Raw genomic sequence first — 23919 nt, 5'->3', positions numbered from 1 at the left:
TCTCTCAATTACCAGTAATAAATAATAAATAAATAATCTCATTTTGTTATGCAACGCTGTTTCGCTAAGAAGAAGAGCTTCAATTTATATAATATTATGCAACACTAGAACTAATCAACCTTGATTTAGGTTTCGAATCTCTTCCCTCCTTTAAAAATGTATTTATTGCAAAGTACCTTAAAACATCAGAGTTCAATACAATTATAGTTGGTATTTTAGAAGAATTTTAGACATTTTTTAAATTTCCAGTGAAAATTGCTTTATTTTTAGTTCATTTAAAAAAAAAGCTCATATTGTTATGCAACACTGTTTCACTAAGAAAAAGACTTGCAACTAATATAATATTATGCAACACCAGAATTAATTAAACTTCAGTTCTTAAGATAATTTTATATAGTTAAGACATTTTTGATTTGAGTTTCAAATCTCTTCCCGCAGCTAGCCTGTGAGACCTTCTGCTTGGATCCGGATCAAAGTCTGTCGGATGCATCGCTGGCGCTGCAAAACGAATCGCTGACCGTGAACAATGTGCGTCTGGTGCCATCTGTCAGCAAGGTCTCGCTGGACAGCGCACTGTCCAAGTATCACAACAAGAAGGTGCACTGCCTCAAGATAAAGGCGCAGCCGCATAATCTGACCAAGCTGAGCGAGGGCGCCAAGACCACCATGCTGCTGGAGATCTGTGCGCCTGGCTTGGAATATGAGCCCGGCGATCATGTGGGCATCTTTCCGGCGAACCGGACACAGCTGGTGGACGGGCTGCTGGAGCGTCTGGTGGGCGTGGAGAATCCCGACGAGGTGCTGCAGCTGCAGCTGCTCAAAGAAAAGCAGACCTCGAATGGCATCTTTAAGTGCTGGGAGCAGCATGACAAAATACCCGCCGATACGCTGCGTAATTTGCTGGCGCGTTTCTTTGACCTGACCACGCCGCCATCGAGGCAGCTGCTCACCTTGCTCTCCGGCTTCTGCGAGGACAATGCGGACAGGGAGCGGCTGCAGCTGCTGGTGAATGATTCGTCGGCCTATGAGGATTGGCGACATTGGCGTTTGCCGCATCTGTTGGATGTGCTGGAGGAGTTCCCCTCCTGCCGACCGCCCGCCTCCTTGGTGCTGGCCAATTTGACCCCATTGCAGCCGCGCTTCTACTCGATTTCGTCGTCGCCACGCCGCGTCAGCGACGAGATTCACCTAACCGTGGCCATTGTCAAGTATCGCAGCGAGGATGGCCAGGGCGAGGAGCGTTATGGCGTCTGCTCCAACTATTTGGCCGGACTGCGAGCTGGCGACGAGCTGTTTATGTTCGTGCGCAGCGCCTTGGGCTTCCATTTGCCCGCGGATCGCACTCGTCCCGTGGTGCTCATCGGACCTGGCACTGGCATTGCGCCATTTCGCTCCTTTTGGCAGGAGTTTCAGGTGCTGCGCGAAGTGGATACGACGACATCGTTGCCAAAGCTCTGGCTCTTCTTTGGCTGTCGCAATCGCGATGTCGATCTGTATGCCGAGGAGAAGGCCCAACTGCTGCAGGAGCAAATCATGGATCGTGTATTCCTGGCACTGTCCAGGGAACCAGATATACCCAAGGTAAGTTTGATGAAGGTACCACTAAGGAATATTATTTTAAATTAATGTAAATGATTACCGTAAGCTTTGATTGACTGATTGATTAACTGATTGATTGACTGACTGTTTGCCTTAAGAGGGACTAAAATACAGGAAAAAGCTACGAAAAACTGTTCAATCAAAGTATAAAATACAAAAGACAAAAAAGGAGGAAAAGCATTGATTGATTGATTGACTGACTGACTATTTGCCTTAAGAGGGATTAAAATACAGGAAAATCTGGGAATTAAAAATAGTTCTTCAATGATATATTTAGTTTATTTGAGCTACGAAAAAGTGTTCAATCAAAGTATAAAATACAAAAGACAAAAAGGAGGAAAAGCTTTGATTGATTGATTGACTAACTGACTGTTTGCCTTAAGAGGGATTAAAATACAGGAAAATCTGGGAAGTAAAAAAAAACAATTCTTCAATGTTATATATAAATATATATATAAGGAAGATAACCTTTGATTGATTGACTGACTGTTTGCCTTAAGAGGGATTAAAATACAGGTAAATCTGGGAATTAAAAAGAAAGTGTTCAATCAAAAAATTAAATACAAAAATGGTGGTAAAAATAACAGAATATTTTAAGATAAATTCCAACTTGTATTTAATTTAGTTTTACATTGAGTATAACTGATCCATTTTTCGCTTCAAAGAATTTAAGGCAGTTAAGCATATTAAGTAGTATATATATTCTCTCTTATGAACTTTGTTTTATATAACTTAACTTGCTGGCACATTGCTGCTATGCGATGGAAATTTGCACATTTCACATTTTTTCCCAGCCTAAACCAACATTTGTTTCACCTTTGCGGTCTGCGGGGTGGGGGCGAGGTACTCTGTCAGCCTGTCATTTGATGCGAGTTTCTCTGTTCTTATTTCTTTGCAGACATATGTACAGGATCTGATTGAACAGGAATTTGATGCGTTGTACAATTTGATTGTGCTGGAGCGGGGCCATGTGTATGTGTGCGGCGATGTCACAATGGCCGAGCATGTTTACCAGACCATCAGGTGAGTTGCGATTCAACTGAGTTTAGTTCAAAATAGTTTTCTGTTTAGCTTGATTGCCATTGTGCTACCGGCATGGGCGGCAAACGGGGCGTGGCTAGGCAGCCAGCGCCATGGGCGTTGCTCTGCAGGGAATTTATTTTCAAATGCTTTGCGGTCGTTTTTGGTTTTTTCCCCATTTTTTTTCTCTCTTTCCTTTTGCTGTTTGACTTTTATTTTCTATGCTCTCTATGCGAGCTCTTGATTACGTGCATTATTGTGAAATATGCTTGTCCAACTGTAGCTGGAGCAGGGGCCAGGGTGCAGGGGGGTGTGCAGGGGGGTCATTAACACACAAACATATAGACAGACAGGATATGGTCATTTGCTTGATGAGCTATCTGAGTTCATCTCTAATCTTAAGCGCTTTATGTTAATTGAAATACGTTCTTTTTTCGCAAATATTGTGCGTACATTCGCAAAGAATGCCTCAAAAAATAAATTCAAGCAAGAAGATTCTCAACTGAAAAGTATTTTTTCTATTTTAATTTACGATCTATCTTTTCGACAACAAGTAAATTATGTGAACCGAATTAAAGATACTTTTCTAGAGCTTTATAACAAAATACTTTATTCATAAAAAAAGTATCTTATTTATTGCAAATGGCAAGGTTTTTATATTTATTCGTATCATAGAATCTATGCTCTTTTGTATTATTATTGTTATCTTTTTATTTTATTCTGTTTCTTAAAGGAATGTTTTTTGTTGAACTGAAGAACTTTTGTACATGTTGTTAAAGAAATGCGTTTTTAATGTGGCGCACTTTACATTCTTTTAAGCGTAGTCAGTTCTTCAGCAACAAATATGTTAGCTACACCTGAGCTGCTCGGCACACACACACACTTTTTATATTAATGGCCTTAATTAGCGTTTATTTATTAAATATGCTCACATGACAACAGACAAACTTTCGCACTCAAAAGCGTTGCACTTTATGCAGCCAGCACATTTCTCATATGTACCTACTTTTTACTCGACAGGAAATGTATTGCCGGCAAGGAGCAGAAGACCGAGGCGGAAGTTGAGACATTTTTGCTCACATTGCGCGTAAGTATCCTCTAACTGAACCAACTTAAACTGCACGTATAAATAACATAAAGCAAGTGCGACTCTGACGAGCGACGAGTGCGAGGCGCTCCGCTTCCGCCGTCACACGCGGCGTATGCGCATTTTATGTGACCTTAGTCGTTAGGGGAGCAGCAGGAAGCCCACAGGCAAAACTTTGCCAGCTGTTTGCAACTCCTTTAGCTGCATAAATGCATTTTTTAGTGTTGCAAAATAAAAAAATGCAAACGTTTGTTGCCAGTTACAGCTGCTTTGCCACGGCTACCCTGTAGCCGAGCAAAGGGTATATTCGGTTTAAGTAAAAGTTGTTTAATAGGCAGCAATATTTGTACTTTCAGGCAATATTACTTGATGTATGTATGTACTTATGTGGGATATACTAATATGTTCAATTATATTTAGTTATTAATATTTTTGAACATATTTTGCTAGTAAAATGTTTGCACATATTAATTACTTAGTATATCATGCACAACAAAATACATACATTAAGTAATATTTCTTAAAAGTTCTTCAATGAACCCAAAACTAAGCTGATCTTTACAAAACTTGTCCTGTGTGACTTTTTTGAGTTTTATTTCTCTAAGCTAAGTTTTTTTTTTGTTATATTTGAATATCCGTTCCCAGATGCAAAAATAATCTTATTGCTCTTTAGACTTTTCTCGGTGAACTTCGTATTTATTTCACTTTTTTTTTATATTACTATTTTTTTATTTAATTTATATTTCTTACTAATCATACCAATGCAGGAATTTGTTTTAAAGAAATAAAATAAATATATTTCAGTACAAAAATGGTTCTGAATGATCTCCAAAAAAGTTAATGACTTTTATCTACCAAAATTTATCAGGCTTTAAATCCCAAAAGTGCGCTTCAAAAATTATAAAACTTATTTAATCATATTATTTGTAATATTATTTATATTCATTTCTTAATCATTTATATATATTTAATGTCATAAATATTTTTAGTTTTATTAATGGGGATCTGCTAGTTGTTCAGTTGGTTTAAAGACTTTTCTTTTAGTTCTGTGTTTGTTTTGCTATTTTGTTTGTTTGTCCCTCTTGACGGCCACAAATATGATGACGTTTACACTTTTATTGCGAGTGTTTTATTATATACTCCAGTGCAGCACTTATACATATATATAAATATATATATTTGTTTTCTTTCGCACACACACACACGCACGTGAACACACAGGACGAGAATCGGTATCATGAGGACATCTTTGGCATCACGCTGCGCACAGCCGAGATACACACAAAGTCACGTGCGACCGCAAGGATTCGTATGGCATCGCAGCCATAGTAAGGATAACGGAAATAACTTAACTCTCGAGCGGCACGGAATTTGTTTTGCTTTGACACTTACCTATTTAAGGGGCTTCAAGTTTCCAGATTTAACAGTCTAAAGTGATCGAAATGCACAAAGCATTATTAAATATTCATTAATTATTAACTAAAGCAAATCCAAATCCCAATTAGTTAAATATTAAGCAAATGTAGTTTGGTTTAGGTTCAAATTTTATAAATAATTAACGAACAGCTTTAAACTAAAACTTAAATAATTAATTAAAAACAAGCAGCAAATTGTGTTATTTGAGTAAAAGTATTAACAAAAACTATTTTTTCCAATTGTTAATCTTAAATTACCCACCGTTTGCCCAATTTCTGTCCAAGCTTCATACTATAAATTCATGACAGGAAATTGTTGAATTACGTGAATCTAATCAAAACTATAGCTAAAGAATATTATCAAAATATATGCAAAATAAAATATATGTGCAATTGTTATTTCTCCTAGTTTGAAAATCAAATTAAAGATTTACGCTTTGTTCACTACAACAAATATAATAATAATACAAATTGAAAAGTTTATCAAAGCTCTCGACTTAATGTACAAACAAATCAAAACTTTAAATATCTAAATGTTTAAATATACGTATATACATATATATATATGTATATATGTTCTTCAATAAATCAAATCAAATGCTATAAATTGTAATACTAATTTGCCTGGGGCCCATTTAATGCTATGCAGATTCCAAGTTCTTTCCATTAAATGCAATTTCAATTGCAATTCAATTTTACAGGAGCCAAAGCCAAAGCCAAAGCCGAAACAAGCCGCTGCCCAGTTGCTGCCACTTCGATAGAATGTTGCAGTTGACATTGGCTAAGCGGCTTAATTTGAGTGGAATTGGCCAATTGATTGAACGGATTTCCCTAAAAGATGCTAAATTGTGCATAAAATGCAATTTATAAAATATACTTATAATGAAATATTCCAATCGATCAAAGTCGCTATAATGCTGGAAAATAAGCTTAAGGTATGTATATATGTATACCCTGTATAGTTTGTTGTATTCATATATATATACAGAATCTTTTGAATGTATTATAGGTCCTCCTGGTGCCGGCGCAGTAAGAGTTGTTTCCGACAATCGATAACTTGGCTCGTTTCCAAGTAATGTTTTTTGAGCAAATCTCGTAAGTTATAAGACATGCAGCTTCTAGAATAGTCTATATAATATATATATAATGAATAGCCTCCTCCCCGCTACCACCACATGGCTATAAATCAAGTAAGTAAACCAATTCATTGTATTGCCCACCAATTTAAGCCACAATTTTAATGCAGTTGACTTTTTGAGAATATACAAATATTCTATAGCAAAATATAATCTACTGCTGAGAATTTCATCAAGATATATTTTTCGAATTTTTCATTAAAGCTTGTGTTTGTGTCTCGTTAGACTAAAGAACTAACGTTTGCTTAAACATATTTAATTGATTTTCTATAAGTTGTTTTTGGGTTCAACTTTTTTTTATAACTATATAAAAAAATATATAAATTATAAACCTATCGCTTGGCTAAGCTCAAGTGTTCTTTTTTAATAAAAGCATTTCTTCTTAATTACTTACAGGCTCTGTCTATACGAAAGTGAAAGAATTTTTTGTAATATTAATTTTTTCATAGCAGTTTATTCATTGAATTTCTTTTTAATTGGAACACCTTTCTTTTATTAATTTTCTTATAGCATTTTATTCTATTGCATCAATGTGAAAGCTAAAAACCAAATCATATTATTTTCCCTCAACTGTCTTCCGCATTTTGTTGACATTGCATTCACTTTTTTATTATACAAAATAACAAAGATCCCATAAAAAAAAAGAAAAGACAACAGCAATCCTCTATTTGCGGCTGCGCCAACATTCCATTGGCTCTGCGACTGTTAGTCAATCTGTCAGTTGGGTCTGCGGTTGCCACTGCGCTTGGATTTCAAAGCGTCAATAGCTTTGTTAGCTCCGTTCTAAACGGAGTCTAGTCATCTATCGTATCTCTATGGCTACTACCTTAGTTGGGCTGCGGGTTGGCCGCTAATCCCAGCCTCGTCATGTATCTGATTTCAATGCTGAAATTGAATTGTGCGCGTTCGCTTGGCTTCCAGTTGGTTCTTGTTTCGTTTGAAGTACTTTTTTCCCACTTTTGTTATTATTTTTCTGTATTTGTTATTTCTTTTTAACGGAAATTGGAAATTCATTGAACAGTCGCGGTTTGACTTCTGATTGACATTTGGATTACTGAATTGCATATCTCCCAATGTCTTCTCATATTTCACGGTCGTACAGGCATTCAGCTCGGCGCATGTCACTCACAGGCGTCTGATAAATAAGCCAAAACATATATACTTTAAAATCTTTTAAAACAAATTTTGAATATAACTTTGAAAAGTTCAATAAGTCTAGCTATTGCTTGTTTGAAGTGTTATCTTCTATTTGTTATTGGCAAAACAACTTTACACAATATACATTTGTCGAGTATAAATCCACGTCGTTCTTTAGCTTTTTAATTTATTGATTTATTTTTATTATCATTTTTATATTTTTAATACATTTTTAAATTTTCAAATCATAATTGATTGTTCGATGCCACAAAACTATCAATTGTTTTGATTCTCGATGATCGATAGCCGTTAGCCTCGATATCGATATATCGATAATCAATCTATATTTTGCATTATACTTATACCGTAAAGTATTTACAACGGTAATTTCAACAAATTTTAACCATGCTTCAAAAGTCTTAGTAAATCATTATAAATAATTAAATAATAATTGTCACAAACTATCGATAACCAGAGAACGCACAATCGATATTAAGTTATGAAATTTAAGAGGTTATCAAAATTAAGAGAAAAACAATCAACAATAAATTATTCATTATTTTGAATTATTTTTTAATATTTTTTTCAGATATTTGAGTTTTAGCCATATAATGTATGTCAAAAATTGATTGCCTCATATTCTTCACGTTTCAAAAAACTTTCTGTCGCTTTTTTGGCCACTGTCTCTGCCCTGCTCGCATTTCATATGTTCAGCACTTTTTTTAATTGTACTTAAAGCATGGTAACATGGGTATAAAGTGTCTTTGGCAATAACTGAGAGATTTCTACATGCACTGGCCTTTTGCTAAGAAATCATAAGGTTGCATTTGCATAAAAATTTGTCAATTCCGTGGAAATTAATCGAGTCGCGTGTCCAAAAGATTGAGTTTGTGAGCTGAGCTTTGGATTTTTGAATACCTGGAACCAAAAAAATGCTGTTCTGTTAGCTTGAATTTAACATTTTGCTTAGCACACGAATCGATACTGGGAACGCGGTGCTAATGACACGGTTTTAAGCCAGATAGCCAACACGCTGAGCACGCAGAAAGTAATTTTGAAAAGTGCAGTTAGCACCAGAAATGCTTTGAGGCACATGTCATTGGCTTTCGAAATGCGGTTCAAAAAACCCCAATCGCGTGATCTGTTGTTTTTTTTTTTTGTTTTTTTACATGGAAATTAGCTTTGGAAATGAATTGGGTATAAAAATTGATGATAAATCAAACTTAGCTCGAATTAGTCAAAGGGTTGCGCCCCAACGCAAATGCAGCTTAACGTGCTAAGGCCGCAGCATGAAACTTGCATCAATATCAACGGCACACCGAAGATCAAATACCCTTGGAGACTTAAGGCGTACGGGCTGGCAGATATGTGTGGAGAGTTGTAAAGCTCTTAGTTTCTGAGTTTGGTTAAGATGTCTTTAAAATTCCTTGATATATATATAATTTTATTATAATTTATTGCTCTTGTCAATCATTTGATATAGAATCAATTCAATCATTTTATATAGCACCTGATCCATTTACATGTACCTGTGGGGTTAAAAGAGACCGAAAGTTATGTAGAGTTTATGTCTTTAAAATGAGAGCATTTTTTTATACAAAAACTTTTTTTCCTGAAATAATCTGTTGATAGAACTATATGATATTTTGGTATACTTAAGGAGCATAATAATATGCCATTTTGGTCAAATTTTCTTAAAAACTAGAACTTATATTGGTTCTTGGAACAACCAGAGATATGTATAGTGCATTGATCTGGCTGATTCCAACATAATATATAGGACTGCCTGCAACACAAAGACAAACTAATGCAAACTTTCCTGCCATAAAACTGAGACTGAAGCTACTGCTACTTATCAGGAATGTATATACTAATGTAGATGGGTCTCACAGCTATGCGTGACACAGTTTGTGAGAAAAACGTAATACCCTCTAGAAGGGTAGCAGCACAACAATGAATACGACTTTGGCACGCGTCTGAGCAACCAAAAAGCTAACCGGCTTTGGCTCTCACGAAACTAAACGTCGACTTTCAACGCAGGCCAACAATAACAACAACACCAAACAACAGTCTCCAACAACAAGAACAGTCTACAACAGCGCCAACATCAACAACAACAACAACAACAGCTGCGTCAGACAACAGCCGCCGCCTGCCAACATTCCTGACATAATTTCGTGTGTGAGTAAGCAAACGAGTTCGGTTAAAAATTAGACGTCATCAACAGCAGCAGCAGCAGCAGCCGCGACCGCAGCAACAACTGCCGCTGGGCAACAAACAACAAAGTTGCCGGAGAGCCAGCAGCAACAACAAAAATCAAATGTCAACGGGCCCGCACATTGAATATCCCATAAAGCCAGACACTTTGACAACGGGCTTTAAAAAAAAAAAAATATAATGGAATTTTTAATTCTCGAAAGCAACAGCAAAATATGCAAAAGCCGCGAGAAGCAGCAGACTGAAAGAAATTTTAATTGAAATAAATTTGTTGCGGGGACATAGCGGAAGCAACATGTTGCAAGAGCAACCAGCAACATTGCCAATTTTAGCAACAACAACAAGTCGAGCAGCAGCAGTCGCTTTATAGCCGGCTTAAGTTTGCGAGAGCTTAGCTTGAAGTTCGCTTCGAACTTGTCGACAATCACAAGCGCTGACATCGTAATATCGAAGCTTACATACCCTTGAAACAAATCAACCATTTATTACTTGAACATAAATAATTTTCAAATAGAAACCTTTTTTTTTGGCTTGTATGTATTTGTGTTAACATTTTCTTTTTATACTTCAATAATTCATTTAATGTTTTCATTTATCAAATATTCTCTTAACCAACAATGAATATCTGATATAAATTATTTTTTTCCAAATTGCATGCAAGCTACAAACATTGCATAAAAATCCTAATACTCTCTTTCAATCTCTCTCACACACTCTCTGCAGTTGACGGCGTCGCAGCCGGCTCAAGCTAACATTGCGACTTGAACTTGCGCTCGATCCAAAGTCGCGCTCGCGCTGATTATTTGTGCATGTGTGCGTGTGTGGATGAGAGAGCGCGCTTACTTAGTCTGTGTACCTGAGTGGTGTCTGTTTTAGTTGCCGACAGCAACAACAACAACACGCACACACACACACACACACACACACACGAGCGCCAGAAGTCGACGTCGCTGCGACAACATTGTGTACGGTTGATTTTATTTAAGTTTTGTTGTTGTTGCTGTTTTCAGTTTGGCTGCGCGGCTCGCGTCGTTTATTTTAGTTAGTAACGAGATTTCGAGCGCACAACGTTGGCGGCGCGGTTGAAAAATCAAAATCAAAATCAAAAGCTTAGCCACAGTGCGTACTCGCTAAGTTGATACCACAGAGCGTGTGTGTTAAATGTGTGTTTGTTTGCGTGTGTTTAAGTGTTGGAGCGCGTTGTGCAGACATGAAGTGAATAAGAAATTGGAAAAGCACTAATAAAAAAAAAACACACACAAAACGCTAAAGAAAACGCAAAGAAACGTGTTGAAGCCAATGAGCAAACCAGCGACCAGCAACAACAACAGCAACAACAGCAACAACAGCAACAACAGCAACAACAACAGCAACAACTAAGTACGTTAATCAGAAAATATTTTAGCCCATTGCGCGCCACATACGAAAAAGCGCGAAATATTTTGTTGGCCCCCTCCATAGATGTGTGTTTGTGTGTGTGTGCGTGTGTATTTTGTGTCTGTGTGTGTTAGTAACAACAAACAGCACGACAGTTATTATGCATTGCAACAGCAGCAGCAACAACAACAACAGCAGCAAAACTAATGCAGAGTTGTCTTTTGTTGATTTCGGTTGCCAAGAGTGAAATTATTGAACAATAATTTGACGGGGGAGGGGGGGGGGGTGGGGGTGCTGTGCCGCTAGGGGCGGCAGCGGCAGGTCTGCTATAAAACTATGCACATATATAAATATAAATTGAGACAATTTGTGCAAATGCGAATAAATTGTATTAACCTAAAATAAAAATTGGCTATAGAACATTTTAGAAAAGTGAGCTATTTATTTAGGACAAGTTCATGTATTTTGTTTGTTTGTAGTTTGGGAGTTTTTTTTTATAGCAATTTTGGGAAGTTTTTCTTGAACAAAAAAAATGTGATTCAGAATATTTGGAATTATAAAGGGAACTAATGTATTTAATAATTCTTAATATTATCTTTTTAATTAACACTTAAATGACCTTGAAGCATGTAATTGCTTTGTTTTATGTTTTAAATACTTATTTTTATATTTATTACTTTGTATATTTATCCAGAAATTTCCCTAAATATGCATCGATTTATCTAGAAAGAATTTCTTATTATTCTGTTCGGGTTTCTTTGTAATATTCAGAATAGGTAGCTTTTAACCCGCAGTTCGAAACATTGAATAATTTCTGGCATCTGCTAGATTTGTAAAAATAATTATTTGTTGGTATATATACACAGCTGGATCAGGGGATTCAGATAGATTTTGTAAAAATAGGTAACTTTTGTTATACTCAGTTTGACCAGGGAAGTTGGATATTAATAGCAACAAATTCTGGGAATACCAGCAGTGCAACCAGATGCGTTGGACTTAGGGAATACCTTTAATGTAAATAGTAGTAAAAGGGTTGAACTTGAATTGAAATTTGAAATTTTAGATAATCGATAAGCGGCTGGAGATATTTTTACATTATAGTGCAAATAAAAACAAAATAATACAAAAATTAATTAAATCAATAAATAATAAAAAGCAACATTTTTAAATTGATTGAAAAGAAAACTCCATTGGAATAATAAAAAATACTGCGTAGAACAACTGCAAAATCACTTGCACTAAAGTTAATTGCAGCATTTAATGTGAAATTGAAGAATATCACATTTAAACGCAACTCGTGAGCATTTCAGTTGAAAGTAATAATATAATATAATTGAAAATTGAAAATTCTATGAACCCATCAATGGGTCAACAAACAAAAACCACTTTGCAATATATACACATTAGAGATAGATATATACATATATATATATATATATATATATATGTATATACATTTGTTTTGTGTTTCACATGTGACACACTTGAAACTTGAAACGCACTTGAAAATAAAGAGTCTGTGCAATTATTAACTAAATTTCAAATTTCAAATAAATTGAGGGGCTGCCTGTCTAATGGCAACTGTCAGCGAGTGTTTGAGATATATGAAAAATTTATGAGATTTATTATGTGCACCCAACATATGTGTGTACAGCAGCCGAGACCTTACAAGGTTCATTGCTACTTGTCACAAAACTCTATTGGTTTTTGTTGTTTTTGTTTTTGTTTTTTTGCCATGTAGGCCGCTTGTATAGATAATAAAACTTTGAGCTTAATGGCATTGTTGCCAGCTACAACTGCAACAACAACAAATACAACAAATTTCATGCCAAATTGACACACGAAGCCGCCAACGCCGCGCGTGTCACCGTCGCTGTCTCCGCCTTTTAGCCATGGCTTGTGGACAGTTTTTTTTTTGTTTTTTTTTTTGGCCCGCTTGTGTCTGATAACAGGCGTGTTAATTTCAATTTGTGCTTGTGTACAATACCGAATGCTATTGAAATATTTGTATACCCTGTAACCAATTAAAAGTTGTTGACAGGCAGCAGAAGACGTTCTCCACATCGCATATGTAGGCATATATTTCAGGTCAAAGAATGAACCAAGCTCAACTATCTCAGAGACTCTCTCGATATCAGGCACTAAATAGGGTGAGGACCTTATCTTCTGCATAAAGACTAACGTACTGTAAATATTTTTATTGATTATTCTCCAGTATTTCCTCAAAATCGATAACTATCGAGTTTTTATCTTAACTTTGTTTACAATATCTCGGAAATGAAATAAAAGTATGTTTAACATTTCATATATACGCACCCCAGCAAAATAAAAAACGCTGATTTGATCATCGATTCTCTCTATATGCCATATTAATGCCCTGAACAAACAGTTGATAAATTCCGTAGCTATTTAAGTCATTTCTTCCTGGTATAGGGTATCCTCTATTCGGCCACTCTCGACTTGAGCACTCTTTCTTACCAATTTTCTTTTTTTTTTTTGCCATTTTGTTTGACCAGAGAAATGTGTTAAAATCGGATACGCTTTAAAGCTTCTCTGATTGCTCAATTTTTTAATAGATTCTCAGCTTGCGAAATATGAAATATTATGAAATTTCGCACCTTTTTGTTGACTCGCAATTCGGTCAGCTGGTTTTTTCTTTATTGTTGTTGTTTTCATTGAAAATTATAAACTTTTCTGCGCTAATGCTTAAGTTCAAGGTTAAGGATGGCCATTTAGATAATTCGCAGTGCGAAAAGTCTTTTGTACTGGAACGTTGGGGAATGATGTATATGGCGCTTTATAATTATTTCTGTTACGTGAGATAAGGCGAAATGCTTGGCAAGTGGCGGGTTTCTTATTATTTTATGCGATACTTTAACATATTTAAATATCTTTCACGTGTTGCGGAGAAAGAGACGCTCGTTGCGATATCGAGAAGTGGGAGAGCGTGTGATAGGGTATGTTATATAGGCCAGATATAACTAGGGGAAAAATGGAGAAGTTGCTTTGGAGAACTTAGGAGTGTGGTCTTAAGAACTTGACTTATTGCAGAGGTGAGAATAGAAGCGAGATAGAAAAAACAGAGAGAGAATATTACCAATAAATAGAAATGTTAAAATTTGGGACTTAAATGAAAATATTTAAATAAATTTTAATATAAAAAGATTGAAAAAAGGAAAAGAAAAAGAATATATAGAAATACTTAGATAAAGTTTATGCACATACAAAAAATATAAAATACGCTTTTTAAAATATGTACAAATATTTTTTAAATACATGAATCTTTTCATAAAACTTTAAATAAAAGGAATAAAATTGATTTTGCTCAAAGTTTTGAAGCTTAAAATCACATATCAAAAGACTTAAAAATTCGACTTATATTAAACAATACAAAAGAACTTAAATGAAGCATAATTAAACCAAAGTTGAAGCAAAACTGATTAAACAAAGTTTTTATTTTTATTGAGAAAGTTGGACTTTCGGGAAAAACTAAAAGCTTGTTTTCATAAGAACATTTTCTACATAATCTGTTTTTTTCACAAAAAAGCAGTCGAAAAACTGCAGGCGATAAAAAAATAACTCAAATGCATGTTTTATGTTGAGATATTTCTGTGTTCAGATTGAAGGTAACAAAAAGTTGTTTTCAAAGAATACATTTTTTTCTTCTACTTCTTCTTCGTCATCTCGTGGTTCAAGCCCGAAATCTGTTTATTTTCATTTGGCTGCTTTCGAGTTCTCACCTAGTTAAAATCAGTGTTTGGCCACTTTTCCACTTGACTTGCCGCGGCCAAAGCGGCTTGCAAATTTCTATGACGTCTGCCTTCTGCTGTCTGCGCACCCAAAAGCGCAAAATGCGTTTCGACTTTGGCCGCGCAGCAGACGACGACGTCGCAGCATAGGCAGCAGCGGCAGCGCAGCAGCGGCAGCGGCGCAGCTGCAAAAGCAGAGGCAAAAAGGAATGGCAAACAAATAGCCGTTACCCGCAATAAATAAACTTCATTCATAGGCAAATATGAAAAAAGAAGAAGAGTAGCTGCAAAAAAAAAGCCAGCGAATCCAAGGGGCGAACGAGCACAAAAGAAGTTAAAAGGTGCAAAACAAAACAGCAGAAAAAAAAACAACGAAAATAACGAGAAAAAGGAAAAAATAGAAAAATCATTTAACGCATTTTAACAGCGCTCATTACCGCACACAGTCGAAGCCAAATCAAGACGAGCCGATCCGAGCCAATAAGCAACAGCTAAGCCAGGCCGCACCCGCCTCCTCAGCCCGCCTCAGCCCGCCTCAGCCCCGTCTCTCGCCCAGAAGCGCGGCACGTGGACCCATTTAAACTGGTGCAGAGCTGACATTAGCGCGCTCGCAAAAAAAAATATGTTTTGAATTTTATGAATGAAACGCAAAACGTTTCGAATTTGAATTCGAATTGCGAATTGGCGACAACTTTTGCGCGTAGTTGTGCCTTTGTTGTGAAAAGTATCTGTCAGATACACGGCATGCATGCCCAATGGCTGACCAAATATTTGCAATATTTCGATACCCTGTTGCCGAATGGCCAATCGAATTCGCTGAGGCATTTGTTACTGCTGATACCCTGTAAATTGCTAAAGTAATTTAATACGATATATTATACGATATGGACTGGGAAAATTGGTATACGTGTATTTTCTGAGAGTTTCCTACAAAATTATGATTTACCTCTGATTTCTTTGATTAAAATTGCATTAAAATGTCGCACGACTCTCTCAACGACCTGTCTTGTTAGTTGCCTTGCTGCAATGCTAGTCTACCAATTTATATGCAATTGGATTTTTGTGCCCATAATAATTCTATCATAATAATTATTATATTAAACATATTATTGGCAGATAAGTCTAATTGATTTTCAATTAAGCTTAAGCTAAAAGAATTCTAATTTTAATACAAATAACTTTAATATTTTTCTCATATTAATAATCAATATCCACACAATACCATTTTAATTGAAAGTAACCAGAGAGCTTGCAGCTTTTTTTTAAATACTATAAAAATAAATAAGTAAATAAAAGGTAGCATTCCAAGAACTCTGTCTATAAGTGATGTCTGTCTAAGACTCAACCGCTGACATGTCATTAAGGCCGTCAGCTATGCTCAAATGCTGGCATTGAATATATCAACAAAATACCAGTGTGTCATCGGGATTTTATTAACCATGTGGGTTATATACACATATTAATATGTGCAGACCTTGATCGTAACACTTTCAGCTTGGCAGAGCATCTGCTAGTCGATCAAACTCGTTCGCCTCATTCTGCCTTGCACGGCTTTAATTAAATTGAAAATGTTGGCTTGTGTGCAGCAGCAGCACGCCTTGCCTCAGCTCGAATTGTTATCTCAGCTACCAGTTGCAAAAAAAAACAACACACACCCCCCCACCCCCTTCCACACACACACACACACACACTAGAAATTCAACAAAATTTTGCACAAATTTCAACGAAAATTTGTTAAATTGCGCGTGCAAAAATATGTTTATAATTAAATGCATAATTAAGTACATATACTATATAGGTGCAAAGCATGTGAGCATGAAAATAAATACAATTTTTGTTCAGCCTCAACGTGAAAACATTAAATAATTAAATAGTTAAATGCATTAAATTCGATTATAAATAATAAATTGTTTAATTCACCGTGTGTCGATTCACCAGGAAATCATTTCATTTCTTTGGGAAAACGTCAAAAACAGTTTTGGAAAATAACCAAAAACAAATACAAACAATTTTTATTTTCGTTCGCAACGCTCTTTGAGTATTCGCAGCTTGAGGTAAGTTGAAAGAAAAAATTGGTATAAATATGAACTGCAGCTGAATGTGCACAAAATGCTCAGAACGAATATGGCAGGCCCTTAGATACTCTGTAATTAAATGCTTAGAGCGAAAAAAGTGTGATATAAGGCTAAAGTTTCCCTTACTCTGACGAACTATTGAAAATTTAAATGCCTTTGTATATTACATAATTATAATTTTATAAAGTTTAACTGATTTTAAAAGGAATATCATCTTCCTTTAGTATATTAAATAATTCTAGTTTTATAAACTTTAACTGACTTGGTTTCAATTTAAAGGGAACATTTTTATGGCATGCTTCCATTTACACTTCATGATTTAATTTATGCTTTCTTTGTGCATTTTCCCCCTGGGTAAAGCTTTTCAGAATGATTGCATATGTGTTCTGTGGCGCAATATAAATATAAATACAAATATATATAAAAACTTGTTGACTGACTGAATGACAAACGTCGCAGTCATTCACATAAATGCAAAAGTTTTAATGCAAACAAAATAAATAATACCTGGTTGCGGCTAAATTTGAATATATATAAATAAAGCGAAATCAGAAAAAATCGGAGCTCCTGTCCCCAATATGTCCCCAATGCACAAAAATGCATTTCATTTCTGTTTAATTTTTATACCCATTGAAAATAGGTAAAGAGGGTATATTGTATTTGTGCAAATGTATGTAACAGGCAGAAGGAAGCATCTCCGACCCCATAAAGTATATATATATTCTTGATCAGCATCAATAGCCGAGTCGCCATGTCTGTCTGTCTGTCTGTCTGTCCGTATGTATGAACCCAAGGATCTCAGAACCTATAAGAGCTGGAGACTTGAAATTTTAGCTGTAGGTCCTCCTAGTCCCCGCGCAGCTCGGGTTTGTTTCCGATATTCGATTACTTGACCCGTTTCTAAGTAATCGATAAAAATCGATATCGAAATCCTGTATTTTGAGCAATTTCGGAGAATAATATGAGCTAGAGTCACCAAACTTGACATGTAGCTTCAAGAATAGTATATATATATCAAGTATTTTTCATTTTATAACATTTTCATTTTCAACAGTCGGGAGAAGAGGGTTCAGGGTATCCCCTAGTCGGGAGCTAACGACTAGAAGTTCTTACTTGTTTTATTTAGATTCCCCGTCGCGTAGTATTCAAATTATTTGCAGCAATGGCAAACGGATTAGTTGATCATGAATTTATGCTTATTCTGGCTCAAAAAAAGCCTTGGTTTAAATAAAATTTCAATATTTTTATGAAACAATTAAATTTGTTATTTAGAATCGCCCGTTATACTGAAACTATGAAAAGTCGTTAATATTTTCATAGAAAATATGCGGGCTAAATTAGTTGCCAAACTTGGCAAAAAACCAAATATGCTTAAATTAGTCTAGGCCCAAAGTTATATATGCTTTGGGGCTCAGACTCTATTTCTGTTTTTTATTTTAAATCATACCATTTTCGAACAGATTATAGTTCACTTCGAAGTTCGGTTGAGTTATAGTTTATTTGTTTTAAGATTCTCTTCATTGTTAATTGGAATTCCAGGCTTGGATCGGCTCACTTTATAGCTGGTTTAAATCCTTCCTTCTTATTTCGTTGGTAACTATATTCATCATTTTTCATGCCTTTGATTGGTGCACGTAAATATTACTCTATATAGATTTTTAAAGTATAGTTTGTATCTTTATCATCTTTAACTGAAAATAATCTTTTAGACTAAAAAGAAAAAATTTGATTATCATTTATCATGAATTGAAGGAGATATTTTGATCCGAGTCGTTATAGTCCCACCTGTCCATCTACCTGTTTCTATGCAATCTAGTTTCTCAGCTTAAAAACTTTAATCAGGTCGTTTATTTCTGCATATGTCGAAACGGGTCGGATCTGATTACAATATCATTTATTAGGTGCTATTAAAATGATACATTGAAATAAATGTTCTTGTATGAAAAACCTCTTTGCTTACCTAGATAACTTGGTCAAGCCCAGCATTTTCGTATAAGCCATGTCTCCTTACACATAAATCATTTCTTTTTAGCATCGAACTACTTTACCATATAGCTCTGTAGGAAGAATCGGTACAAAAGTGAGTTGTTGTATAGAAAGCTTTTCTGCTTTTTAAGATATTTTCACCAAACTCAGCAATAAGGAGTTTCCCCATTCTCCCTACATACATATCTGCTTAATCGTAAGCCATCATCATAATTGTACAAGGAATAGCCTTTCTTTCTAGGTTTTTGGGATAATTTTTGGCATGCATTAAAAAATATTTTAATATGCAGAACTAAAATTTCGTCATAAAATTTATATTGAATTGGTTTTCGAGAAAATTGACAAATTTTCAGATTTTAAAGGTGAGTTTTTGATACTAAATACTTAAGTAAATAGTATGCCTTCTTACCGGGCCATGCAATCACTGACGCACCTTTTTTCCTCTTATCTTGGAAATTTTGCTCTGCTCAGGTGCTGTTGTTTTTGTTGTTGTTGTTGTTTGGGGAACTTTGGCGCATTTCCGGCCACATATCGAGTATTTGTGCTGACGCATCTTGCGTTCCCATTGACGACAATGCAGAGAAAACCGACTTTAGCCACAGATGCGCGATCAAACATTGTGAATTTCAGCAGAAAAGCGACATTTACACGAGCCTCGCATTTGTTTACTTTGATTGTTTTTTTTTTTTTTATTTTAACGCTCAGGTGCAGCGAGAAGTTCACAATTGCCTCGCGCGGGTTGTTTATCTTTTGGGCAGAACCAGTTTGCGTATTATTAAAATTAAAATTAAAATTATGCGAAAACATCAGCGTTAATAAATATGTGAATGAGTGAATGAATGTTTGGCATCGACAAAAACAATATGATGTGTTATTTTCGGCCAATGATTTTTGAAATTTGTCAATTTTGTCAGACCAGGTCGGCTTAGATCACCTGCCGCAGACTGTGAGAATGCCGAACTGACTGACTAACTGACCGACTGACTGACTGACTGATTGACTGACTGATTGACTGACTGTTTCACCAAATGTGGGCAAATTGCGCAACTAACTAATTACGCGACTTGGCGGCGTCGCATTTAGTTAGTCAGCACACACACACACACACACGGACGCACAACAAACAGGCAATAACAATTATGATAACGAAAACAAAACCATGAAAATTCATTCAAGCCCAATTGGGCAGCCGCAGCAGCCTTCGACACGTACGTGTAATTTTAATTAATTTGTTTTATTTTTTTTTAGAAATTCGAAATGCGAAACTCTAAAATTCATATGGGATTTTGCACGTTGTGGCCTCAATTATATTATATTATATATATATATACCTATATGTATATCGATCGAAATGCGAATTGAGCTGTTAGCCAGCCTCGATTTTCATTTTTTGACTCATCTGTGCGTATTTCATTTCATTTTGTTTGCTGTGTCGGGTTTTTCGCATTTATTGCCAGCATTAATCACGGGGCAGCAACAATATCTAAAAATATCAACGTTAATAATACGTTTCATTTTATGGTCATATGTTCAGTTCGGTTTTTGGCTCCAACTTGTGGGCAATCTTATTATTTTGTTTTACATTTCTACACACACATTTTGACAATTTATTATTGCCCATTAAGCTAAGCGCCAAATTGGCGCTAAGGCGTGAATTTCTGTTAATCGATCTTCAGGTTGAACTTGAAGTTGCCGCCAGAAGTGACTGTGCGAAAAATCTTGATAAAAGGCCAATGAACAGTTGTTTGCCGCTCTCAGGTGCGACTGCGACAGATTTTTGAGCAGCGCAAGGAAAACAGTTGGTGGACTGAACTTAAAAATTAACATTTGGAAAACATTCAAACACTTAGGTATATAAATTAATTCTGTGTAAAGGGTTATCAACATACAAAGAAAGCATTTGTTAAAAACTTTAAATAATTTATTCATATATGTGCCTTCAAGTGCATAAAAGCTGCTTGTTTTTTTAATGGATGTATGTACTTTGAAAAAATGGAAAAAAATTTCATTCGCATTTTAAGCTTGAAAAAATATGGTATTTATACTATTAAATATACATTTTTATGCAGAGCTTTTAAAGCACATGAAAGTTCGAAAGCGCATTATTGCTGTCAAAAGCTCGCTTATAAAATATATTTGCAATTAATTTAAAGTTAACGAAATGTTTTTAACTTTCACAATAAATTAAATGAGTAAAAATTGTTTTAGCTACAAACTGAGCTTGATTGATTGATTGATTGATTAACAAAGCTTGTATGTAACATTAAAACACTTTGATTGATTTACAAAGCTCAACTTACATACTAAGCTTTCACACTTGGCTTCTCTTGTCTAGTTTTAAATTTCATTAATAAATTTAAGCCCCTACTGGATTAATCTCGACTTAAAGCTAGTGCCATTGCAAGTTGTTTTATAAGAATTGTAAGCACTGACAGCAATTTGGGATTCCCAAGCCGAATTTGACCTCAATCGAATGCACAGGACAATCAGAATGTGCAGTTAAGTTTTCAACAGTTGTGTGTACTACATGAAAATTCTTTGGCTTGTTTGATTTTGCCTACAAATTGTTGCCATAGCTGCGCCCATGCAGCCAAGTGGCACAAAAGTGTTGTAAATATCTGCTGCAAACTGAATTCATAACAAGACAACAACCAAAAAAGAAAAAAAAAATGAAGTTGTTATAGCGTAAACAAAGACCTTTCCGCACCCCAACTCCGCACAATTTGCATTTTGTGAACCGGACCCAGACCCGGACTTGGATTCGGGGGGTGCAGCAAAAGGTTCACGTCAACTTTTGTGTCAAATAAGCGCAAATTTTGAAGGCGTTTGCCAGCTGCCCAAAGAGGCGACACCATCATCTGTCTGCGGGAAGTTGAGCGTCAAAATGCACAGCAAACAATTTCAACAAATGTCAAGTGTAGAACGTGCCAGTCATAGAGACAGATACGCACAGATACGCAAAGATACACAGATACGCAGATACGCAGATACTTGCCGGCAAAGATACACAAAAACGAAAGCAAAAAAAAGTAAAAATAGACAGTGATAAGACTGCAGTCGGATTGCTGAATGTTTGCCGAAATGTCGGCTTAGTTTTGAGATATTTATAGCTCTATGCATGCCAAAAATCAAGCTGCAAATCTGTTGCGTACACTGAGAAAGACTTAAATATAATTCAAGTATTTATGACTTTGTTCGAAAACTTAATCCCTGTTTTTTATAAATATGTGCCTGAATCCAAAATTGACTTTTACCTACAAGGAAACATCTTAAATGCATCTAAACGTTTACTTGTTCCTAATTAAATTTCAAATCTTAATCTGAAAAAATAGTAAATTTTTCAAAATATAATTTTTATTATTTTTTTTTAATATTTTATATAATTAGGGAAACTTTCTTTCAAAAACCAATTTTGAACATGAAATAAATCAAGAAACCTCGATCTTCTCTTGGGTGAATAAAATATAAATTAAGGAGTTTTTCTCTGAGTTTAAAATTAATAAGTTTTTCTCTAAGTGTATTGATATCTACTAATAACTAAAATGAGCAACTGGAATTAACTTTTAAATATCAAGCAGTTTTTAAGTCAATTAATGCTTTTGTCGTCTCGTCTGATAAATACACTTTATTGTTCATTATAATGCTGACAATACATTTAGTCTGCTGATTACTTATAATTAAAATATTAAGGTTTAATCAGCATATGAATGAATGCAGTATTTCATTCTTAAATGAAAAGCCGGAATCAGGTTTGAATTATGTTAAAGCTCAAGCAAATTGTCATTGTATTCCCTATAAGGAATATCGTTCTTGTTTGTTGTCCAAAAATGTTAATGGTTCTAAAAGTAAATATTATCTCAATAGTTCAACATCTTGACAGTGAATGCAGGAATTAAGAAGCACTTGGTTATATATGAATAAACATATTTATTCGTTTCGATCAGCCAACCGTGAAGCAAGAGATTTATAGCTTGACTCGTGGGAGACATTTCTTGATATTTCCTTATTTGTGCTTTTATTTGGAAAATTAAGCTACAGCTAAATTGTAAAGCTTACTATGGAATAAGTATAGCATTTATGTAGAGAATATATATTTACCTGACTTAGAAATAACAGGCGCTGCTATATCTTTTGTCTAAGACAATACCACATTCATATACAAGCCTTGGATGCGAACCATCAGTTAGACAACTTATTGTTTGCGGACTGCTAGATAACTTTTTTTTTAAATAATAATATTAAGTATATTAATATTATTTCAATTTCCACATCAAAGACCGCAGTCTTGTAAGATATTTGCCCAATTGTTAGATAATATTTCTTATCGGAGAAGAAATAATATATATATTAAAAGAAAATTGTGTTCTTTTTACATTTTGTATTTTATTAAATCAAACCCCGGACCTCAAACCAGCTAATAATATATTATATTACAAATATATTTCTAAAAATAAAAATTAATTAATTTTCTAGTAGGGAATGGCAAAGCATTTGCCTTAGATTTTGCTGTCGAAAATTGAACTTCGGCTTCCTTTCTTCTGTATATCAAAAAGCATCTATAATCAAATTTATACTTTATTTAAGTAATTTTAGGAGAATGTTGTTAATTTAATAAGTCTTACTCTGTATATGCAGGAATATTTTCTAAAACAAAACAAATATTTCTCAATCAAAATAAGCCCTCACTATTGATAATTAATCATAAATACCTTCGAACATTAGAACTTCCACCCACAAAACATACCAGTACTATGTATACTAGCTTCTATGTATTGTTAACTATTTCTGAATTCAATCATTAAACTATCTGTAAAATAAATATTCTGACCTACTTCATATTTCTACATGCGTGAAGCAGCTGTTGGCAACATCAAAATTTTTAGGCATAAGGCGAATAATTCGAGGAACACCCTTTATGTGCATTTGTGTGGGAAATTTGGTTTGTCGCCTTTTGTCACTGGGCAAAAAAATGAAATTTTTGCATGCGGAAATAACAACAATTGTGGCTATAACATTGCAATGACAGCAGCAGCAACAACAACTACAAAGTTGCCCGATTGGAATTGGTCGCATTTTGGGAATTTTATATTTTTTCTGTATTTTTGATGGCTCTGTTTGGTG

The 23919-nt window shown here is 35.0% G+C and overlaps 2 protein-coding genes and 1 long non-coding RNA gene across 7 annotated transcripts in view; all 3 read left to right on the top strand.

Annotated features, from left to right (window-relative positions):
- Nos (Nitric oxide synthase) overlaps positions 1-5507 on the top strand; it is a 41132-nt gene extending 35625 nt beyond the window's left edge. For all 3 annotated transcript variants that reach the window (XM_064685897.1, XM_064685894.1, XM_064685895.1), the window contains 4 exons: positions 439-1581; positions 2498-2622; positions 3640-3706; positions 4928-5507. In XM_064685897.1, the coding sequence (XP_064541967.1) occupies positions 439-1581; positions 2498-2622; positions 3640-3706; positions 4928-5035 (1443 nt within the window). In that variant the 3' untranslated portion in view covers positions 5036-5507. The remainder of the gene's footprint in view (positions 1-438; positions 1582-2497; positions 2623-3639; positions 3707-4927) is intronic.
- LOC135431020 (pneumococcal serine-rich repeat protein) overlaps positions 3643-23919 on the top strand; it is a 52883-nt gene continuing 32606 nt past the window's right edge. The window contains exon 1 of one of the 3 annotated variants that reach the window (XM_064685901.1): positions 3643-3706. The gene's annotated coding sequence lies outside the window, so the exon portion shown is untranslated. Of the gene's footprint in view, positions 3707-10666; positions 10992-16699; positions 16792-23919 lie in introns of those variants that run through there. The other 2 variants (XM_064685899.1, XM_064685900.1) reach the window with 2 other exon arrangements.
- Positions 5829-6311, top strand: LOC135431064 (uncharacterized). The gene is made up of 3 exons (XR_010436723.1): positions 5829-6056; positions 6131-6216; positions 6276-6311. It is a non-coding gene; the product is annotated as an uncharacterized LOC135431064 (long non-coding RNA).

This window comes from Drosophila montana, unplaced genomic scaffold (genome assembly GCF_035044405.1).
Source record: "Drosophila montana isolate Dmon_TW-CO22-7 unplaced genomic scaffold, ASM3504440v1 contig_3123_1, whole genome shotgun sequence".
NCBI classification, from domain to species: Eukaryota; Metazoa; Arthropoda; class Insecta; order Diptera; family Drosophilidae; genus Drosophila; species Drosophila montana.
This window is presented reverse-complemented; position numbering and strand designations above follow the sequence as displayed.